Source organism: Hylaeus anthracinus, unplaced genomic scaffold, assembly GCF_026225885.1.
Source record: "Hylaeus anthracinus isolate JK02 unplaced genomic scaffold, UHH_iyHylAnth1.0_haploid 12000, whole genome shotgun sequence".
Lineage (NCBI taxonomy): Eukaryota > Metazoa > Arthropoda > Insecta > Hymenoptera > Colletidae > Hylaeus > Hylaeus anthracinus.
The window spans coordinates 2694821-2711070 of record NW_026534347.1 but is presented as its reverse complement, the minus strand read 5'-3'; the positions used below and the strand labels follow the sequence as shown (position 1 = coordinate 2711070).

At 41.0% G+C, this 16250-nt stretch overlaps 1 protein-coding gene across 1 annotated transcript; it reads left to right on the top strand.

Moving 5' to 3' along the window:
• Window positions 1-1297: 1297 nt before the first annotated feature.
• LOC128889982 (vesicular glutamate transporter 1) lies at window positions 1298-14936 on the top strand. Its single transcript, XM_054148088.1, has 9 exons — window positions 1298-1413; window positions 3716-3848; window positions 4141-4361; window positions 4425-4741; window positions 4805-4979; window positions 5066-5358; window positions 5564-5944; window positions 6050-6259; window positions 6333-14936. Exons 2-9 carry the CDS (start codon window positions 3775-3777, stop codon window positions 6567-6569), a joined length of 1908 nt encoding a protein of 635 aa, XP_054004063.1. The 5' UTR covers window positions 1298-1413; window positions 3716-3774; the 3' UTR covers window positions 6570-14936.
• Window positions 14937-16250: the final 1314 nt, after the last annotated feature.

Below are 16250 nucleotides of genomic sequence, written 5' to 3'. Positions count from 1 at the left end.
AAAAAATGTCAACAAAACGCATTCAATTGCGTTAGGAAGGAGTCGATAAAGCACAGACCAGTATTCGAGGAGGAATACTTCCTGCAGGATTCTTGTCACGACGAAATGATAGTGAAATCCGAGTTATTTAAGGCGTGCCGTCCCCGAAGAGATAAAGTATTGTAGACCAACCATTGAGAGCAGCAGCATCCATCCCCGTTGGCCAGATCGATATTTCCTGGCAACCACCGGAGAGGGTGCCCACCCCAGTTACTCTGTGTTTGTAACAATGCAAGTCGGCTCCTAACAGCTAGCGAAAGATTTGAGCCGTGGGTATCCCTGATTTTTTCCCTTATCCCTTTCGATCCCTCGACTTGCCCAAGGGCAATCCCTCGCGAACGCTCGATAGCTCAACAGTATCCGGGCTCCGTTGTTTCAGAATTATTTTCCTCGAGCTGACAATCGTGCACGATGATCTGCAGGTATAAATCAATTTTTTAGCGTAATTGTCTTTGTCATTTAAAATATTTAAGAAGCTTTTAATGTCGAAAACGTTACCAATGAACGGACTTTTACATATAAAGGATTTTCAAGGATTCTAGGAACTTTAATCACGTTCACTGCCATATCGATTCACATAGAAGTGTTTACAGGAATTTGTAATATTTAAAATTTTGCCTCGAGGCAATTGGAAGTTATGGAATCTATAATTTGTCGTATTACGTATTTTTGTATTGTCATAAAAATTTACGAATTCTACCCAGATTTGATTTCGTCAACACTCAGCCCTTAAAATTAATTGTTGAGGTTCTTCGGTGAGAAACTCTGTCACCAATATGTGTGCACCGTGGCGTTCAACGTGTTAATAAAATTCAATCGTTCAAACGAAAAATCAGAATCCTAAACTCTCGTCTCGACAAAACCCTTTACATCGATCTCCATTCGACTAACCATAAGTGCACACGCTAACAGGACATCTTCGCTACGGAGCAGTCAACACGGCCTCAAATTACAACCCTTACATAAGTGATCCCATGACGCGGGGATCCCCACGTTCGACGGTGGTTGCTTCCTCGTTGACGTACGGATGTTAACGTTAACACCGTTACGACTCCTGTTCCCTGCGTAACGTTTTGTTGTTGCAAAATTCTAGGCCGGGGGGTACAAAGCCCCGCCTGGGGTCGATCTAAAGGGGGTTGGAACAGTGCTCGATTGGTCAGTGATATCGATGCGTCGGGACGTGGGAGCCAATGGCGTCGCGACGCCGGGTTGCGCTGACGCCGTGACCAGCAGCCAAGTTCGCGGTACCCCGCCGCCGTGGTAGCCGACGACGACGACGACGACGTTAGGCGACGTCGACGACGTTCTCCGTCGCGTACCCCGCGCGCTACCGCTACCCATTCCGCTCATAACCATATCTGGACTTAATTATTGGTGAGTCGTGCGTTTGTTTCTGCTTATTTTTTCCTCGCACTGTCCGAATTTTCGTGAACGGTATCATTTTTTCGGATTTATTCGTGATTTCTATCTTGGCGTGTTAACCGTCGGTGTAATCGCCGAAGGAATTTTTGTGACCGCGAAAGGACCGATCCAGGAGCGAATTCTAGACTCTGGAGTCGATCGAGGGTGGAATTAATGGAGAAGGAATTTCCTGAGCTCGAGAGGTTTGGTCCAGGGAGCTGATTTCTATCCCTATCTTCGATCGTGGGTGGAATTAATGAAGGAGAAATGTCCTGACCTCGAAATGGTTGCCCTAGGAGCTGATTTTTACCTCTACCTTCGATCGTGGGTGGAAGTAGTGGAGAAGGAATTTCTTGACCTCGGGAATCTTCGTCCAGGAGCTGATTTCTCCCTCTATCTTTGATCGTGGAAGGAATTAATGGAGTAGGAATGTCCTGACCTCGAAACCTTCGCCTCAAGAGCTGATTTTTTACCTCTGTCTTTGATCGTGGATAGAATAATGGAGTAGAAATTTTCTGAACTCGGAATGGTCGCCCCAGGAACTGAGTTTTACCTTTGCCTGTGATCTCGAGTGTATCGATGAAGAAGGGATGTTCCGACCTCGGGAGGTTTGACTCGGGAGCTGATTTTTGCCTCTACATCTTATCCTGGATGTACAATACTCTCATTGTCGATCGATGAAGAAGGAATTTCCAATTAATCCAATCCGTTGTGTCTATATCGAATTACTGTGACCTTTTCGAGTGCGAAAAGTGTGATTCTGTTTAACCATAATTTCATTTCTACCCTGTCGTACAGGACTACTCGACCTTCTTCGATTCTTCGCACTTGCCAGTGATCCTTTGAACGACGAAGTGCGATTCTCAGTGGTTTTCGCTCGTGCGTGAAAGTGAGAAATTCGATGAAAGAATCACCTCGAGAAGTCGTGGCTGTGGATAGACGCAGAGATCCATTCGCAGTTTGGATCGCGCAAATGACCGAGATCAGAAAAATGTCAGCGACTTTTCGTATTGATCTGCTGGGGACAGCCGACGGGACCTGGGTTCATTCCATTGAGACCTATTTTTCCCCTAAAAACTCTCGATTCCTTGAAATACTCCCTCGAGAATGAAATCGGTATATTTAGCAATTCGATATTCGAAATTGAAATTTTAAAAGATATTTGGATTCAAATAAAATGTTAAAATGCGTCCAAAATTGTTCGCCATCCCCTCTAATCATTAAAGGAAGTTCTATCCCCCCCGATAAGGATGTGCAACGAGTCCATTAGGCGAAATCAGCCGTTTCCATCTTCGTCGTTCCACCCTAATTCGTTAGCACACGTGCTGTGCATTTTGTGTCTTTTGTCCGTCACGTGCCATTTTAATATCCGACAGCCATTGTCCCCCTCGATACGTCTCTTTGTGATGGAATCGCCAGTGTGCCAACAATTTCTGCCTCGTGCTCGTATTCGACGACAGAAGTCGCTTTGGCCTTTTCGCTGAAAAATCGTTCTTCGCGTATTCTCTAAAATCGAACAAAATAAACGCTCGAGGGAAATCAATAGGAGGGCAATCGATAGGATGGCGATTTGTTGAAATATAGGGTAGTCCATGACGTCAGTATTTTGTCACTATGCGTCTATATCTTGGAAGAAACACTGTATAGCATTTCTATATTTGGATGTTTAATGTTTTAAGTGGTAATGTAGAAGACAACGTTATTTATTTTATTTTATTTTCTGGGTGCGAGTTCGGTTGCAACCGTCGCGATATCAGGTGATGTTTTGGCGAGAAGCTTAAGTGAAAAGTACGACCTGGAGACAGGAGGCACGTTTCTTCCCGCACTTTTCCATCCCCCTGAAGATGTTCCCCAGAGAGCACGGGGATTAGGGCTGGAGAGACTACCACTCCAAATAAACACCCCTACTCCAGATCTTCCCCTCTTGCCTCGCTGTAGAGAAGGTTTCCGTGCAGGCGCTATCGAGACTCGAAGAAGGAAATACAGAGGGTTCGAATATCTGACCAGCGATAATACTGAAAAATAGGCCAGAGTGGAATTACGAATTATGGTAGAATTCTATTTTCGTGTATCTCGAATTCTGTAGTGTCTTCTTCCTGCTAGGGTTTTCCAAAATGAGAATTTTATTTTTTTAACGAAACACCGATGAAAAATGATGGGGTTCGAGTGTCCACCACACTGACGGGAATATTTTGTAATCCTCCTGTGAAATCACCATCGATATTGTACAGGAAGAAATCAATTTCTGCGAATGACGATTGCCCGTTTGCTTCAGGGGCTGCCGATTACCAGCGCAACCATTTTCAGCCCCAGAGCAACCCCAATAATTGGAAAATGTCCGGAATCGCGGCGGCGGGCCTCGTGGCCTTCGACTCCATCAAGTCCAAAGCGACGCAAAAACTTGCTGGGTAATGTCACGCATGCTCGTACGTCTAATGAGAGACGAAAAATCGTTTAATGCCACGTTCAACCAGCGCATGCACGTCTGACCATGCGCGTAATTAAACACACATGTCGCACGTGAATGGCTGGTGTAACGTACGCGATTACTATGTGGTTACCACAAGATGAAACAGTCGAATTAGAATCTTTGGAAGACGAATAATTCTCAAAATAATTAACAGTAGAATAATATTTATTTAAAGCCCGATAACTTAATCTATTATTCTATATTGTACGAGTAACCTTGTCGACCTTTAGACTCAGAAGAAGCAATGCTGGCTACGAGGAATTCGAGATGCCCCGCGAGGGTAGCAAAGACAATCAGGGGTTCGAGGGCGAGCGGGCATACAGTAGACAAGGCTCGTTCGAATCATTCCCGGAACACGAAAGACCACCATTGCGTCACATCGACACGTACTGCATGCCAGAATGTCCCTGTTTATCGAAGAGATACACCATCGCAACGTTGGCTTGCTTAGGTAAACTTCAACAAATATTTTTATCGACAACCCAATAATAACCTGCTAATCGTTCGTTTACAGGATTCGTCATTTCGTTTGGCATGAGGTGTAACATGGGCATGGCGAAGCTAGCCATGAAGAACGCCACCGATGGCGACAATAGCACCCTAATGTTCAACTGGACAGTGGGTACGGAGAGTGCCCTCGACTCGTCTTTCTTCTGGGGTTACCTGGTGACCCAAGTACCAGGAGGATTTCTAGCTTCCCTCTATCCAGCGAACAGAATATTCGGCGCCGCCATCGCCGTATCCTCTTTCTTGAACCTCCTGGTACCTGGTGCTCTGAAAGTAGATCCCATCGCCGACATGTGCGTGCAGGTCCTGAAAGGATTGGTGGAGGTGAGATTTTGGTAAGCATTTCGTTAGCTGTTGCTCCAACTATCGCTGCTTCTTCTTGGCCAGGGTGTCACGTATCCAGCGTGCCACGGTATTTGGAAGTATTGGGCGCCACCATTGGAGAGATCGCGATTGGCGACGTTGGCCTTTTGCGGCTCTTACGCCGCCATGGTCATAGGAATGCCTCTCTCCGGTTATTTGAGCCAATGGTTTGGATGGACGGCGTCGTTTTACTTCTACGGTAAGAGTTTCTTTGCTATTTTAATAACACTAATTAAACTCAGTACAAGTTAACAAACGCATTACACCGATGACGATGAATTCCAGGCATGTGTGGATTGATCTGGTACTGTTTCTGGCTGTGGCTGGCCTTCGAGAAGCCGTCCAAACACCCGTGCATCTCGACGCGCGAGCTTCGCTACATCGAGGACTCTCTCGGCCAAGGACAAGCGCAATTGCCCATACCAACATTCGCCACGACACCGTGGCGGAAGTTCTTGACGTCCATGCCGGTGCACGCCATCATCGTCGCCAATTTCTGCAGATCATGGAATTTCTACCTGCTGGTGCTCTTCCAGGCGCGGTTCATGCACGAGTCCTTTGGCATGCCTCTGGTCGAAGTGAGTCTTGATTTCTTTTTTGGAACATCTTACGAAATTAAGCCAAGTATGTTGAAGAAATTAAAGTAGTAAACTTTTTTATTTTTACATATTAAGGCCTAAGGATTTAGTTGAGTCTCGTTACGATGATCCCTGCCAAGGGTTAGAGAATAAAATTCTCCCCTCGCCAACTACGTCAACCATTACCTTTAAATTTTGTTCGCAGACCGGTGTGATCGGTTCCCTTCCTCACTTGCTGATGACGACGATCGTGCCTTGCGGAGGGTTGCTCGCCGATCACCTCCGCAAACGTGGGATAATGTCGACGACCAATGTCAGAAAGCTGTTCAACTGCGGTGGTTTCGGTATGGAGGCTCTCTTCTTCTTGGTGGTGGCGAACGCGACCACTCACAAGAACGGCACAGCAGCTACCGTCGCTCTCGCGATCGGAGTCGCGTGCAGTGGCTTCGCCATTTCCGGTTTCAACGTCAACCACTTGGATATCGCGCCCAGATACGCCAGTATTTTGATGGGTATGTCGAATGGGATTGGCACAATAGCGGGACTTCTGGTACCCTTCTTCGTGGACAACATCACAGAGAAGAAGGTACCGTATACAAATATTTATACAGTGGATTTAATTATGCAGTGTAAAATATAATTTATGCAGTGCATTTAATGTTAATACAAATTTTATTTTTTGGTTCATCAGGACGCTCAGAGTTGGAAGAACGTCTTCATCATTGCTGCGTGCGTGCACATCTTCGGTGTGACCTTTTACGGGATCTTTTGTTCCGGAGAGCTGCAACCATGGGCCGATCCTTCCCTGGAAGAGCAAAAGAGTTGGAATGCTATGGACGAATTTGGCCAAGCGAAACCACCAGTACCGCCACCCCCGAAGACCATGCAGTCCGAATTCATTGTACGTATATTTCTCATACGAATATAAATATATTTGACGAAAATATTGTAGCGTACCTTCTGTCTTTTTTCAGAAACAACCATCCATGGGTGGAGGTGCCGACGACTGGGACAATTACGAGCAACCACCAGCGGACAATACGTACGCCCAGCAGGATAAACCCGTGATAAGCTACGGATCGACGGAAACGAATAGCAACCCCTTCCACTCGACGAATCCCTTCGTCACCGACGTGAACGCGTCTCTGGTGCAACCACCAGCGACGGACGACTACACGCACGACGTGATGCAGCATCAGCAGTGGAACTAAATTTGTCAATACGGTTGAGAGCATGCGTAAGGAAATCTTCATTTTAAGCTGACGAATTGCTTGGTTGTTGGTCTTCGTTTTTCAACTGCCCCTGGTACTTCCATTCACCTTTAAAACATCCCAGAATTCGTTCCATCCGAGTTATCGAGCTTCCGGCGAGTTGTAACGAACGTAACGTGTGTCTTCAAGGAAATTTAAGTAGCGAATTTAGTTAGAATTGTTAAACGATACATGGTTTTTCCGAAGAATGAAGTACCAGGGGAAGAAGATGAGGAATAAGTTCTCGATAATTCGAGGTGCTTCATATTTTGAATTAGAGTACAAGGGGTGGGAATTTCTTTTTCATCGTTATACCTAAGAGTGCAGGGTATAGTGCTGCGAGTCGTCGCGCAGAGAATGAAGCAATTTTTCTAACAAAAGTAAGCGCTGGAAGATAACCATGAACAGCGATGATACGCGAAAGAAAATCAAAGAAAAAGTCTCTTGCGTTGATTATCAGTTTAAGAGAATGAACTTGAAATCGGCCTGAGCACGCCATCCACTGCAAAGATTGCAGGAGAATTGCCTAACGTGAAAGTAATTAGGATAGAGAAACAAAAAAAAGAAAAACATTGAAAGTATTATAATTAAGAGGGAAACACTCCGTTATTATTAATTCACGGATTTCTATTATGCAAATAGAGAACCATTCTCGAAGAAACTGTACGCAGATAATAAGCAAGCAGCCAAACCTTCGCAGACAATAATTCCTCGAAGACAATAACGAGAAGGTTTGGGAGAAATAAAACGAATCGGTTCAGCACGATTTGCTGAGACTTTTAGGTATTTTCCATATCGTTCTTCCTTCTTTTTACGCTAATGGCAGAACTCAACGATACGGAACTTTAGAAACATAGCAATAAAATAGAAGGAAACCAATATTGATCATTTAAGATGCCGCTCGTCGAGCGTTTAAGCGACGAAGGAAGGTGCGCGCGCATCGTTCCAAACGGCGTGCATTTTGAAATAGTACAACCGATTGAATCGACGATAAACCAACGCACGGTGAATGGAACGAATTAATTATCGATACGTCAATATTTTCACCACGGGACTAGCGGGTTCCGATCATTAATCCGTCGATCGGAAAACGCGGTTTCCGTGGAACGTTGGGTTAAGGGAAATAAAAAAGAAAAGGAAGAAAACGCGTCGGCACGTTTATCCAGGTACAAGTCGTATCGTAGACGAAGGTTATCCAAGCCTTTCGAGTTTAAATGTAAAAGCACACGGATCCTATAGGAATTCTGAAACGTATGAAAGTATTCGTAAGAAAGTGATAACAAGATGAAAGTATTAGTACGATAAGATGTAAAGTACCGTAGAGCTCTATTTGTTGGGACCTGATTTCTTCGAGTGCGTTCACACCTTGCGCGAAGGATCTTCGATGAAACCTCTGCGTGACCTCCTCAGACACTCCTCCTTTCCGTTCAGTTTGATAGAACTTCCGTTCCACTGATACTCGGAGGCCTTGAACGGACTTTCGAGAACTTTGAAACCGGGAGTCTTGTAGCACAAAATATTACTTATCTCCTATGTATAGCAGACAGGAACATTCATTAATGTCTGAGGGGGTTGAGCGTGATTGACTCGAAATTCCAGGAACGTTTATGTCAATATCGATAGATTAATCGCAGAGAAATATATTGGAACGCTATACCCAGCGATCCCGGGATTATTTGGATGACGACGTCGCACGGTTCGGATGCATCGAGTTCTACCGTACGTATTTGATGAAAGTATATAAATGAAAGTTCGAACGTCAGTTCGTTAATTAGGAAGACACCGCGTTATATACATTGTCCTAGATGTTTGTACTTCGTATTACTACTACATGTATCCTCACACGGACATACACACAGACACACATCCACGTACAAACGTATATATATAAATATATATTTCGTTACTATATTCGAATGTTGTCGGTGATACCTGAATCACCGAATCAGGAAACAGGATATGTATAGAGAATGGGGAATGACGGGGTGTCCAATTAATTTGCACTGTTTCGCGGGCGAATCGTAAAACAATATAGATGTATATACTCGTACGTTCGAGGAGCGTGCATAGTAAGTCCACACTTGCACAGTCGAACCGTCGATCGATCGTTTCTACGGTTAAAGAATTTCATTTAATTTAACTGCAGAGAAAGTATTAAGGGAGCCGATTAAATTAAAATTTCATTTTCTCTCTTTCGACTTTCCTTTTTGTAAGATGACAATAATAGACGAAGGAGGAAACTGAGGAAATCGTATTCTGAGTTCGAGCGAAATTTCTGGAGCTCTAAAAGATGGAAGTAAACGGGCGAAGGGGTGAAAACTGGGAAACGATCGATCGAGGGTACACTGGGTACATCCAACGTCGAATCATAAAGTTAGGTGAGACACTGCGTACATTATTCGAGCAGCTCTTCTTTTCGTTGCCCGAAAATCCACGAGATTAGTCAATTGACGCGATACCTTTTTAAAAGTTATAGATTCATAATATGAGATACGTATATAAATATGATTATATATATATATATATATACATATGAGTATATATATATGTATGTGGCCGATATATAATTCTACGCGCGAAGTTAGGTGTTACACAAGTGATTCTTAACAATCTTAACTAATATACATGTACACATACGCATATATATGTACACATCGAGCTCATTTCCTTTTGCAATATATTCCAATCTTTTTCTCGCTGGAATCGCGTTCGTTTAACGATTATTAAATCTTATCGTGGAAGGCTGATTGCTCTTCAGTCTCGATAGTTCGTTCGAGACTGTGAAACGATCGTTCTTCGATTTGTATACGTGCCAGCTTGTCTATGGGATACTTAATGACAAAGACTGCGAGAACGCAGTGATATATTTCATACTCTATTTCATTTCATCGATAATCGTAATTTTTTGGGGGTTTTGGAGACAAGCACGCGAAGAGATATCTTAATTGAAAAGCAATGATTCCTTAATGATACGAATCTCGGTATTTCCATATGTAAATAATATAACGTAATATCGATCGTTTAACTTAACGAATACTATACGACGAAGGGGTTAGTATACAAAGTATCAAATGATATGCATATACAGGGTCAGGTGTAATGTGTAAACTAAAAAAGAGGTTCTGTTTGTTATCTACTGTTGGAATAAAATATTGGCCTAATTTTTCAAGCCTTTGATACAAGCATAAAAAGACATCTCTAACTGACTCAATTTTCAAGAAACTCGGTCAGTTTTCTCGTGAAATTATTTTTTTTTTTTAACTGTGTCACCACTTACGACCTTGTACATGACATACTGCATTATTGTACTATTCCATATACGGATATATATGTATGTATGTATATATCGTTAATGGCAAGGTGTATGACGACCGATACTAATCGTGTGTAATCGAAAACAAGCGTAAAGCTCGGTAAGCGTGTTAACAATTGCTAGAATTTAACGATGCGCTTTGAAATATTTATTTTATGGAGGACAATAATACCTTGTAATATCCCATGCACGTGTTATAACGAAGCAACAAATCCAATTAGTGTTTCTACGCAATCTGTTGTTAGCACTTGTTTAAGGGAACGCGTTAACTCTTCGTTTTTTTATATACATATATATATATATATATATACATATAAAATAACATTTAAAGGACAGGAGCATAATCAACAAAAGACAATAAACATACACTCCTGACGATGAACGTTGAAAATTACAAAATAATCAAAAGCAACAAAACTTCTTAGTAAAACCTTGAATTTTTTAGATAATCTATTTTTTAAGAAAAGTGTTTCGCTAATTCTAGAAGAATTTATATATAGTCCAGTAACACGAACGTAAGGACTATTAACTTTTGTTTAAGAGTGTAACAGAAGGCTTCGAATTCCGTTACATTGAGGATAATTGACAATATTTTGCTAAAAAAAAAAAAAGAGGAGAAAGATTCGTACAATGTATTTTGAACAGATTTATATACACCGTGACGCGAAACGAGGAGTTAACGGTCATACGGCGCGAAACCTATTTCGTCGACGCGAACGCAACGATTTTTTGGATTGTTTTATACAATGGTAGTTCGTTATTACGCTTCGGACATCGTGTTCCCCGCGTTACGTTGCAGCCGTTACGCTTCTGTAATAGTTTGCGCGGGCGTAATGTTGTCGACAATAACCAACGGACGATAATAATAGAGTCACGATTGCTTGCTTGACAATAATCACTGTAATCGTAACGCCAGATGGGTTGCGCTTAAATCGTACCTCATCAGGAACTTTCACTACTACGAGGACTATTAATGGGAACCTTATTTATCGTATTTGCACGTTGATAAGTGAGAAGAAACCAAAGAGAGGTTGAAAAGAATTAAAAACGAAGAGCAGAGAAGAGATCATTCGGGTTACGCAACGTGGCTGACCAGTGAATTCATTTTCTACTTCGGAATGCTTGTCGATTTTGTATACGAAAAAATTTGTATGACTAGCGAGGCAATATTCTCCAATAACAACGCTGTTACTTTACAAAACTGATCGAAGAATTTATGACAGATTAATAACGAACCTCTCACGTGGTGGAAGATAATTCACTGTGAGTCAGGAACGAGCACGATTTGAGCGCATTCGTCCTGGCACGGACAATAATAGCTAACCTACGTTCCGAATAAGTTCATGTTGCTTTCTTTTGGGGGAAAGCCGGAAATTTCAACGGAAGATCGTTGCATGCGATGTCTGTCATCTCTTGACAGATTTGACACTGGAGTACCGAGCGGAACGACTAAGTCGTTACGTTAACGGAAGAAAAGTCAGGAAAGTTTCCTGATTATGGAGTACGTTTGCAAAACTGGTTCATGGTGGTACCACAACGTTTTTACATTTATGGTGGAGCGGAGTCGGAGTTGTCCCTCGTAAAAAGCCTCGACTGACTATGTATTTTTTGAAACAGTATTCAACTCTGTCGAAGCCTCGGATGAAATACGAAATGAATTTATAGTTAGGAAGGGAGCAGTTAATTGCAGAGAGGGGAAGGGAGAAATTTATGAATGAGTGTCCGCAGTGCTGGTTGCATTTAAGCAGGAAAACGTCGTAACAGCAATGACGGATCAAAACAATGAAACATTAGAGATATACTTGGTTAATGAACGCGCATGAGATTGTATGTAATAGAATGTTGAAATATCGCACGGAGATCGCATCAGACGAATCAATGAAATACCGAGGTAATGATACATTTAAAACTGACGTGAAAGAGCAAGCGAACGAATATTAAAGTAATTGCTGAAATAGTAAAATCTTGAAAGTATATATTAGAAAAATATTAAGGAATTAGCATACTGAGCTACGAAAATATTTAAATACTAAGGTGTACCAATAGTGCAACATTAAACTAATACAGCACTGAGTAATGAATAAATTACAATAACAAAATACTGTTAATAACGCCGAGGTAACCTCAGAATCGCTGAAAGTACCAGAATCGTGACTCTGCTCTGCCGTTTCGGGAATGGCAAATTCTTTTTTTTTTTTGTTTTGTTTAATCGTGACTCGCATTACACGTCAACATGACGCTGCGTCGAACCTATTATATTCGTCATTGTATTGAGTACTATTGAGGTAGTGACCGGCCTAACCTAATCCATGTTTATCCATTGCCAAAGCAAGAGGTGGGAGATGGGGGGTTGAACTTGAGGTATACATTCGCTGTAATCACTACAGAGAAATACCTAGGATAAGTTCTAATGCTGTTCGAACAATAATACTGATATATTTATACGAATATATAGCTCCGAGAATAATTTACGACAATAACAAGATACAGGGTGGGCCGTACTGCGTACTCGAGGGTGGACTATAGGAATGTCGAATCTCTTCGTTCATTGCCGCGTCCACTTTTATCGGCGCATCCTGTATCGCTTTAATAACGACTAGCTTTACATATACATATAATCGAAGCTACAGAGTCGTCTACACACAGGGTTTGCCACCCTTACGCATTCTAAACGCCGATGGCGTCCGAGAACACTGATTTCAAAATAAAACTAAAGTCTATACGTGAACCTAGGATCCTTATTTACTAGTAGAATATAAATATAATTAAACTGGAGTTTATTAGAAAATGGACATCGTAGCTTCTCGATAGTGGCAACCCTTGTGTACATTATTTACATGATAATAAACACTAAATAGAGGAAAAATGGAAGGTTGCATTTATCTGCGAGTATGATCACTTATTTTTCGTCGGAATCTACGTGTTGAGAGGTGAATGCAGAGGGTTCGTAGCCCGTCTTTACAGAGATGAGAATATTTTAAGATTGCTCAGCAACGCGAAACAATTACAGACAAATTACTAGATTCAGTTACATAGGTTAATCCTCTGCAGTGTGTTAATGTAGTCATAGCTGACATCGAATACAAATTTTATTTCATTTGAATTTGTAAAGTTTATCATGTTTTCGATGAGTTTAGGTGAAATTTCTTTGTTGTAATTGTTGAGTATTATTCCAACTTTGAACGTTATCGTGGAAGAATATATTATGCTAGAATTAATTGTATCTATCATTAAAACAATATGTAACAAACATTCCCCCGACCACTTTACAATTCCAACAACGTACCATTCGAATTGCCCGAATATTTTCTTCGGATACGATTAAGGGACCGTGTATAAGAGATTAGAGATTGTATTAGAGCTGGATACGCTACTGTCTCTGGGCGCAACTGTATATCGCGTGAAATATCTAGACAATGCTTGTACATTGTATCATTTACTCGAAATATTAACTATCGCTTAAACAAAAGTACGTACAGTCGCGTCGACTATAGCGAATAAGCATCGTATGTAATATACCATATCATTAAATGGTGAATATATATTACATCTAATATACTATATAATTACATGATGAATATATGTTATACACAATATACTATATAATTGTATACCAAAAATATATATTCGCTATGCTCGACTCGACTATAATTAATTTTGTTTCAAACGTCAAGCAGTCTACCATTTTCGTTTAAACAAATGAAGGAACCACTGGAAACTCTATATGTATAAACATAATCTGCATGTACATACACACGTTAGTGTATGTATATACCCATGTGCAACTTGTCACATGTCCCCGTATACATACGCCACACGTGTATCGATAGTTTTCGTCGTTACGTGTACATTTCTTAGGTACGCTAATTAAGATAAACGTGGCCGCGTCGCTCTATTAATCTTGTTTCGCGAGAGGATATGAGTTAATCGGTATCGACAATAACGGAAGACGCTCGCAAATGAAATGAAAGTAATATGTTATAAGGACAATAAAGTAGAAAAACGTTTCAGATTATACGTACTTGTCTGTATTACGCGAAATCGATTTCACCGTGACACTTTCGTGCTTTCGTTTCCCATAGCGTGAACGACACTTTTTGGAGAAAATTGACGTGGAAGTGATACCGCGAATTAGTTGGGAGGATCGATTGTTTGCCACTTCCGTTTCACGCTTCAAGAGACTGTTGATTGTTTGCTGATTTATGAAATTTTTACATCTGTTGTTCAAGATATTGTATATATTTATTGCGCTTAGAAATCATTTAAGATTCTTTATCGAGCTGTCACGCTCAGCGTTGAACATGTTTTGTATGTTTAATTCACTTAGAAATTAATGTTACGTTTACGCTTAGAAATTTATGTTACTTGTATCTAACGAGTAATAAACAGTTTCACATTTACACGACAATTTTGCTAAGCAAGAGGTGTCGGTCTCGTCAGGAGAAAATTACTATTATCGCAAAGCACGAACGTTTTACGATGGGAATATTGAATTCTAAGCTTCTCGTGACTTGTCGTTAGGTATCGAATAGTAGGCTTACGAATTTCTCGTTGATATTATTAAACTTCTGTTCGTGAAACGTTCAAATTATATCACAAATGTATGCGATCGGTCGAGGAGACTGTTTTGTGTCACGCGAAATAATTTATGAGTAATTCCTCGCGGTACTCGTATTTAGATGGGTGTCTGTACGCATGTGTGTGTGTGCGTGTGTGCGTATGCGCGCGTGTGTGTACATATACATACTTATATATACGTATATATATACGCATATACATATTATAATATAAATTTGATCGATCCTAGTGTATCGAACTGACAATATTAATGTTGATCGGATTTATTGTTTAACGGACAATAACGTATTTGTTAAGGGTATTCGAGAGCTAGAATTACGCGTGAGTCAAAAGAATCTGCTCTTCCGTGCTGTGCATCAAAGTACACGATCTTAGTGTCAACGATCTATCCATGCTCGATCACACTATTCTCATTCTCCAGCTGGGCGCCTTCGATTAGCGCGTGGCCATCGATTCTCGGCACCTTCGAGTGCCATTATCGCGGCGTTGAAGTCTCCCGAGCACTCGCAGTGGCAACTCTCGTTTTACAAAGAAATTATAAGTTTAACTACCGAAATTTTTCGATTAACGTCTCTGGATAAATTGCCATCTTGGACCTGTTGACTATTTAAACTATAATTTGACTTCGATACTTTGAATCAAACGGCAACGCGTCGATGGCTGACGCCCAGCGTCGGTTCGAATGTCTTAGACAGAAACGTAGGACTCAATTTGTCGCGTGTATCATTGTAAACTGGCGAAACACACATACTCTGTGTCTTGATTCGTTGTTACTTTAACGTTCTTCAGATTCACGATTCGCACCCTCGCGCGGCGTTTTTTCATAATGATCTCCGAGACATGGCAAGAAAAAAAAAAAAAATAGAAAACAGTAATCTATGTACCCGCGGTGGGCATTTTAAAAAAAAAAATCTATTTTGACTGTTTGAACGAAAAAAAAATAAAAAAAAAAATACAAAAATAGCGGGCCTGTTCTATATACACACTAGTAGCTGCAAAAAAAAAAAGTTAGAGCGAAAAATGAATCATTGTTACACGCCGGTAAGGTCTGGTTTGTTAATAATTATTACAACAATAATTATGTAAAATATGTATGTATACTGTAATTTTGAGTGTATTATGTAATTAAAAACAAGAAATACCGATTATTGACAATAAATTCAAAGCCGATCTTTTCAAGTACTCATTTTCTTTCAGAGAAACGGGTTCAAACGCGCGAACGTCCGATTATAGCTTTGTGGCGATTGCTATGCGTCGCTTTCGCAACCATTTCGCATCGCATAATTTACGTTACGTTAACGTTAGGGCATTTTCATCGGTGACTGTTAATCGATGTATTTATACGCGCGCGCGTAACATCCTGCTCTTTTTCATTCTTGTGCGCGATGTGCACATAACTGGCCGTAAAAACATGATTTTAATAATTAACATCTCGTGGAACAAGCTAGTTTCACCTTCGTATTGTGCTACATATTCGGGTGGAGCTTTGAGCCGCTATAATTACATTGCAAGGCAGTCTTTTTAGGTTTGTTTAATAATAATCACCTGTTTCTAATTTATTATATTTTTTTCTCAAGAATTCAATGCGGTAAGTGGAATATTTATTATAAATATTCTCTTGGATGTTTCCTTTATCTCGCCCTAAATTTAGACGAAACTTTCTAAAGTATTTTCTATAAACGCGTTTAGACGTGACACAAATACATCAAGTTTCAAAGGAGAGCGGGTAAAGTAAATGGAAGAAATTGAGG

Bases quoted from the DNA above. Each gene is read 5' to 3' on its own strand.
- LOC128889982 (XM_054148088.1), top strand. From the start codon at position 3,775: ATGTCCGGAATCGCGGCGGCGGGCCTCGTGGCCTTCGACTCCATCAAG. The intron at 5,945-6,049 runs GTACCGTATACA...TTGGTTCATCAG, and splicing joins ACAACATCACAGAGAAGAAG to GACGCTCAGAGTTGGAAGAA. The intron at 6,260-6,332 runs GTACGTATATTT...GTCTTTTTTCAG, and splicing joins CCATGCAGTCCGAATTCATT to AAACAACCATCCATGGGTGG.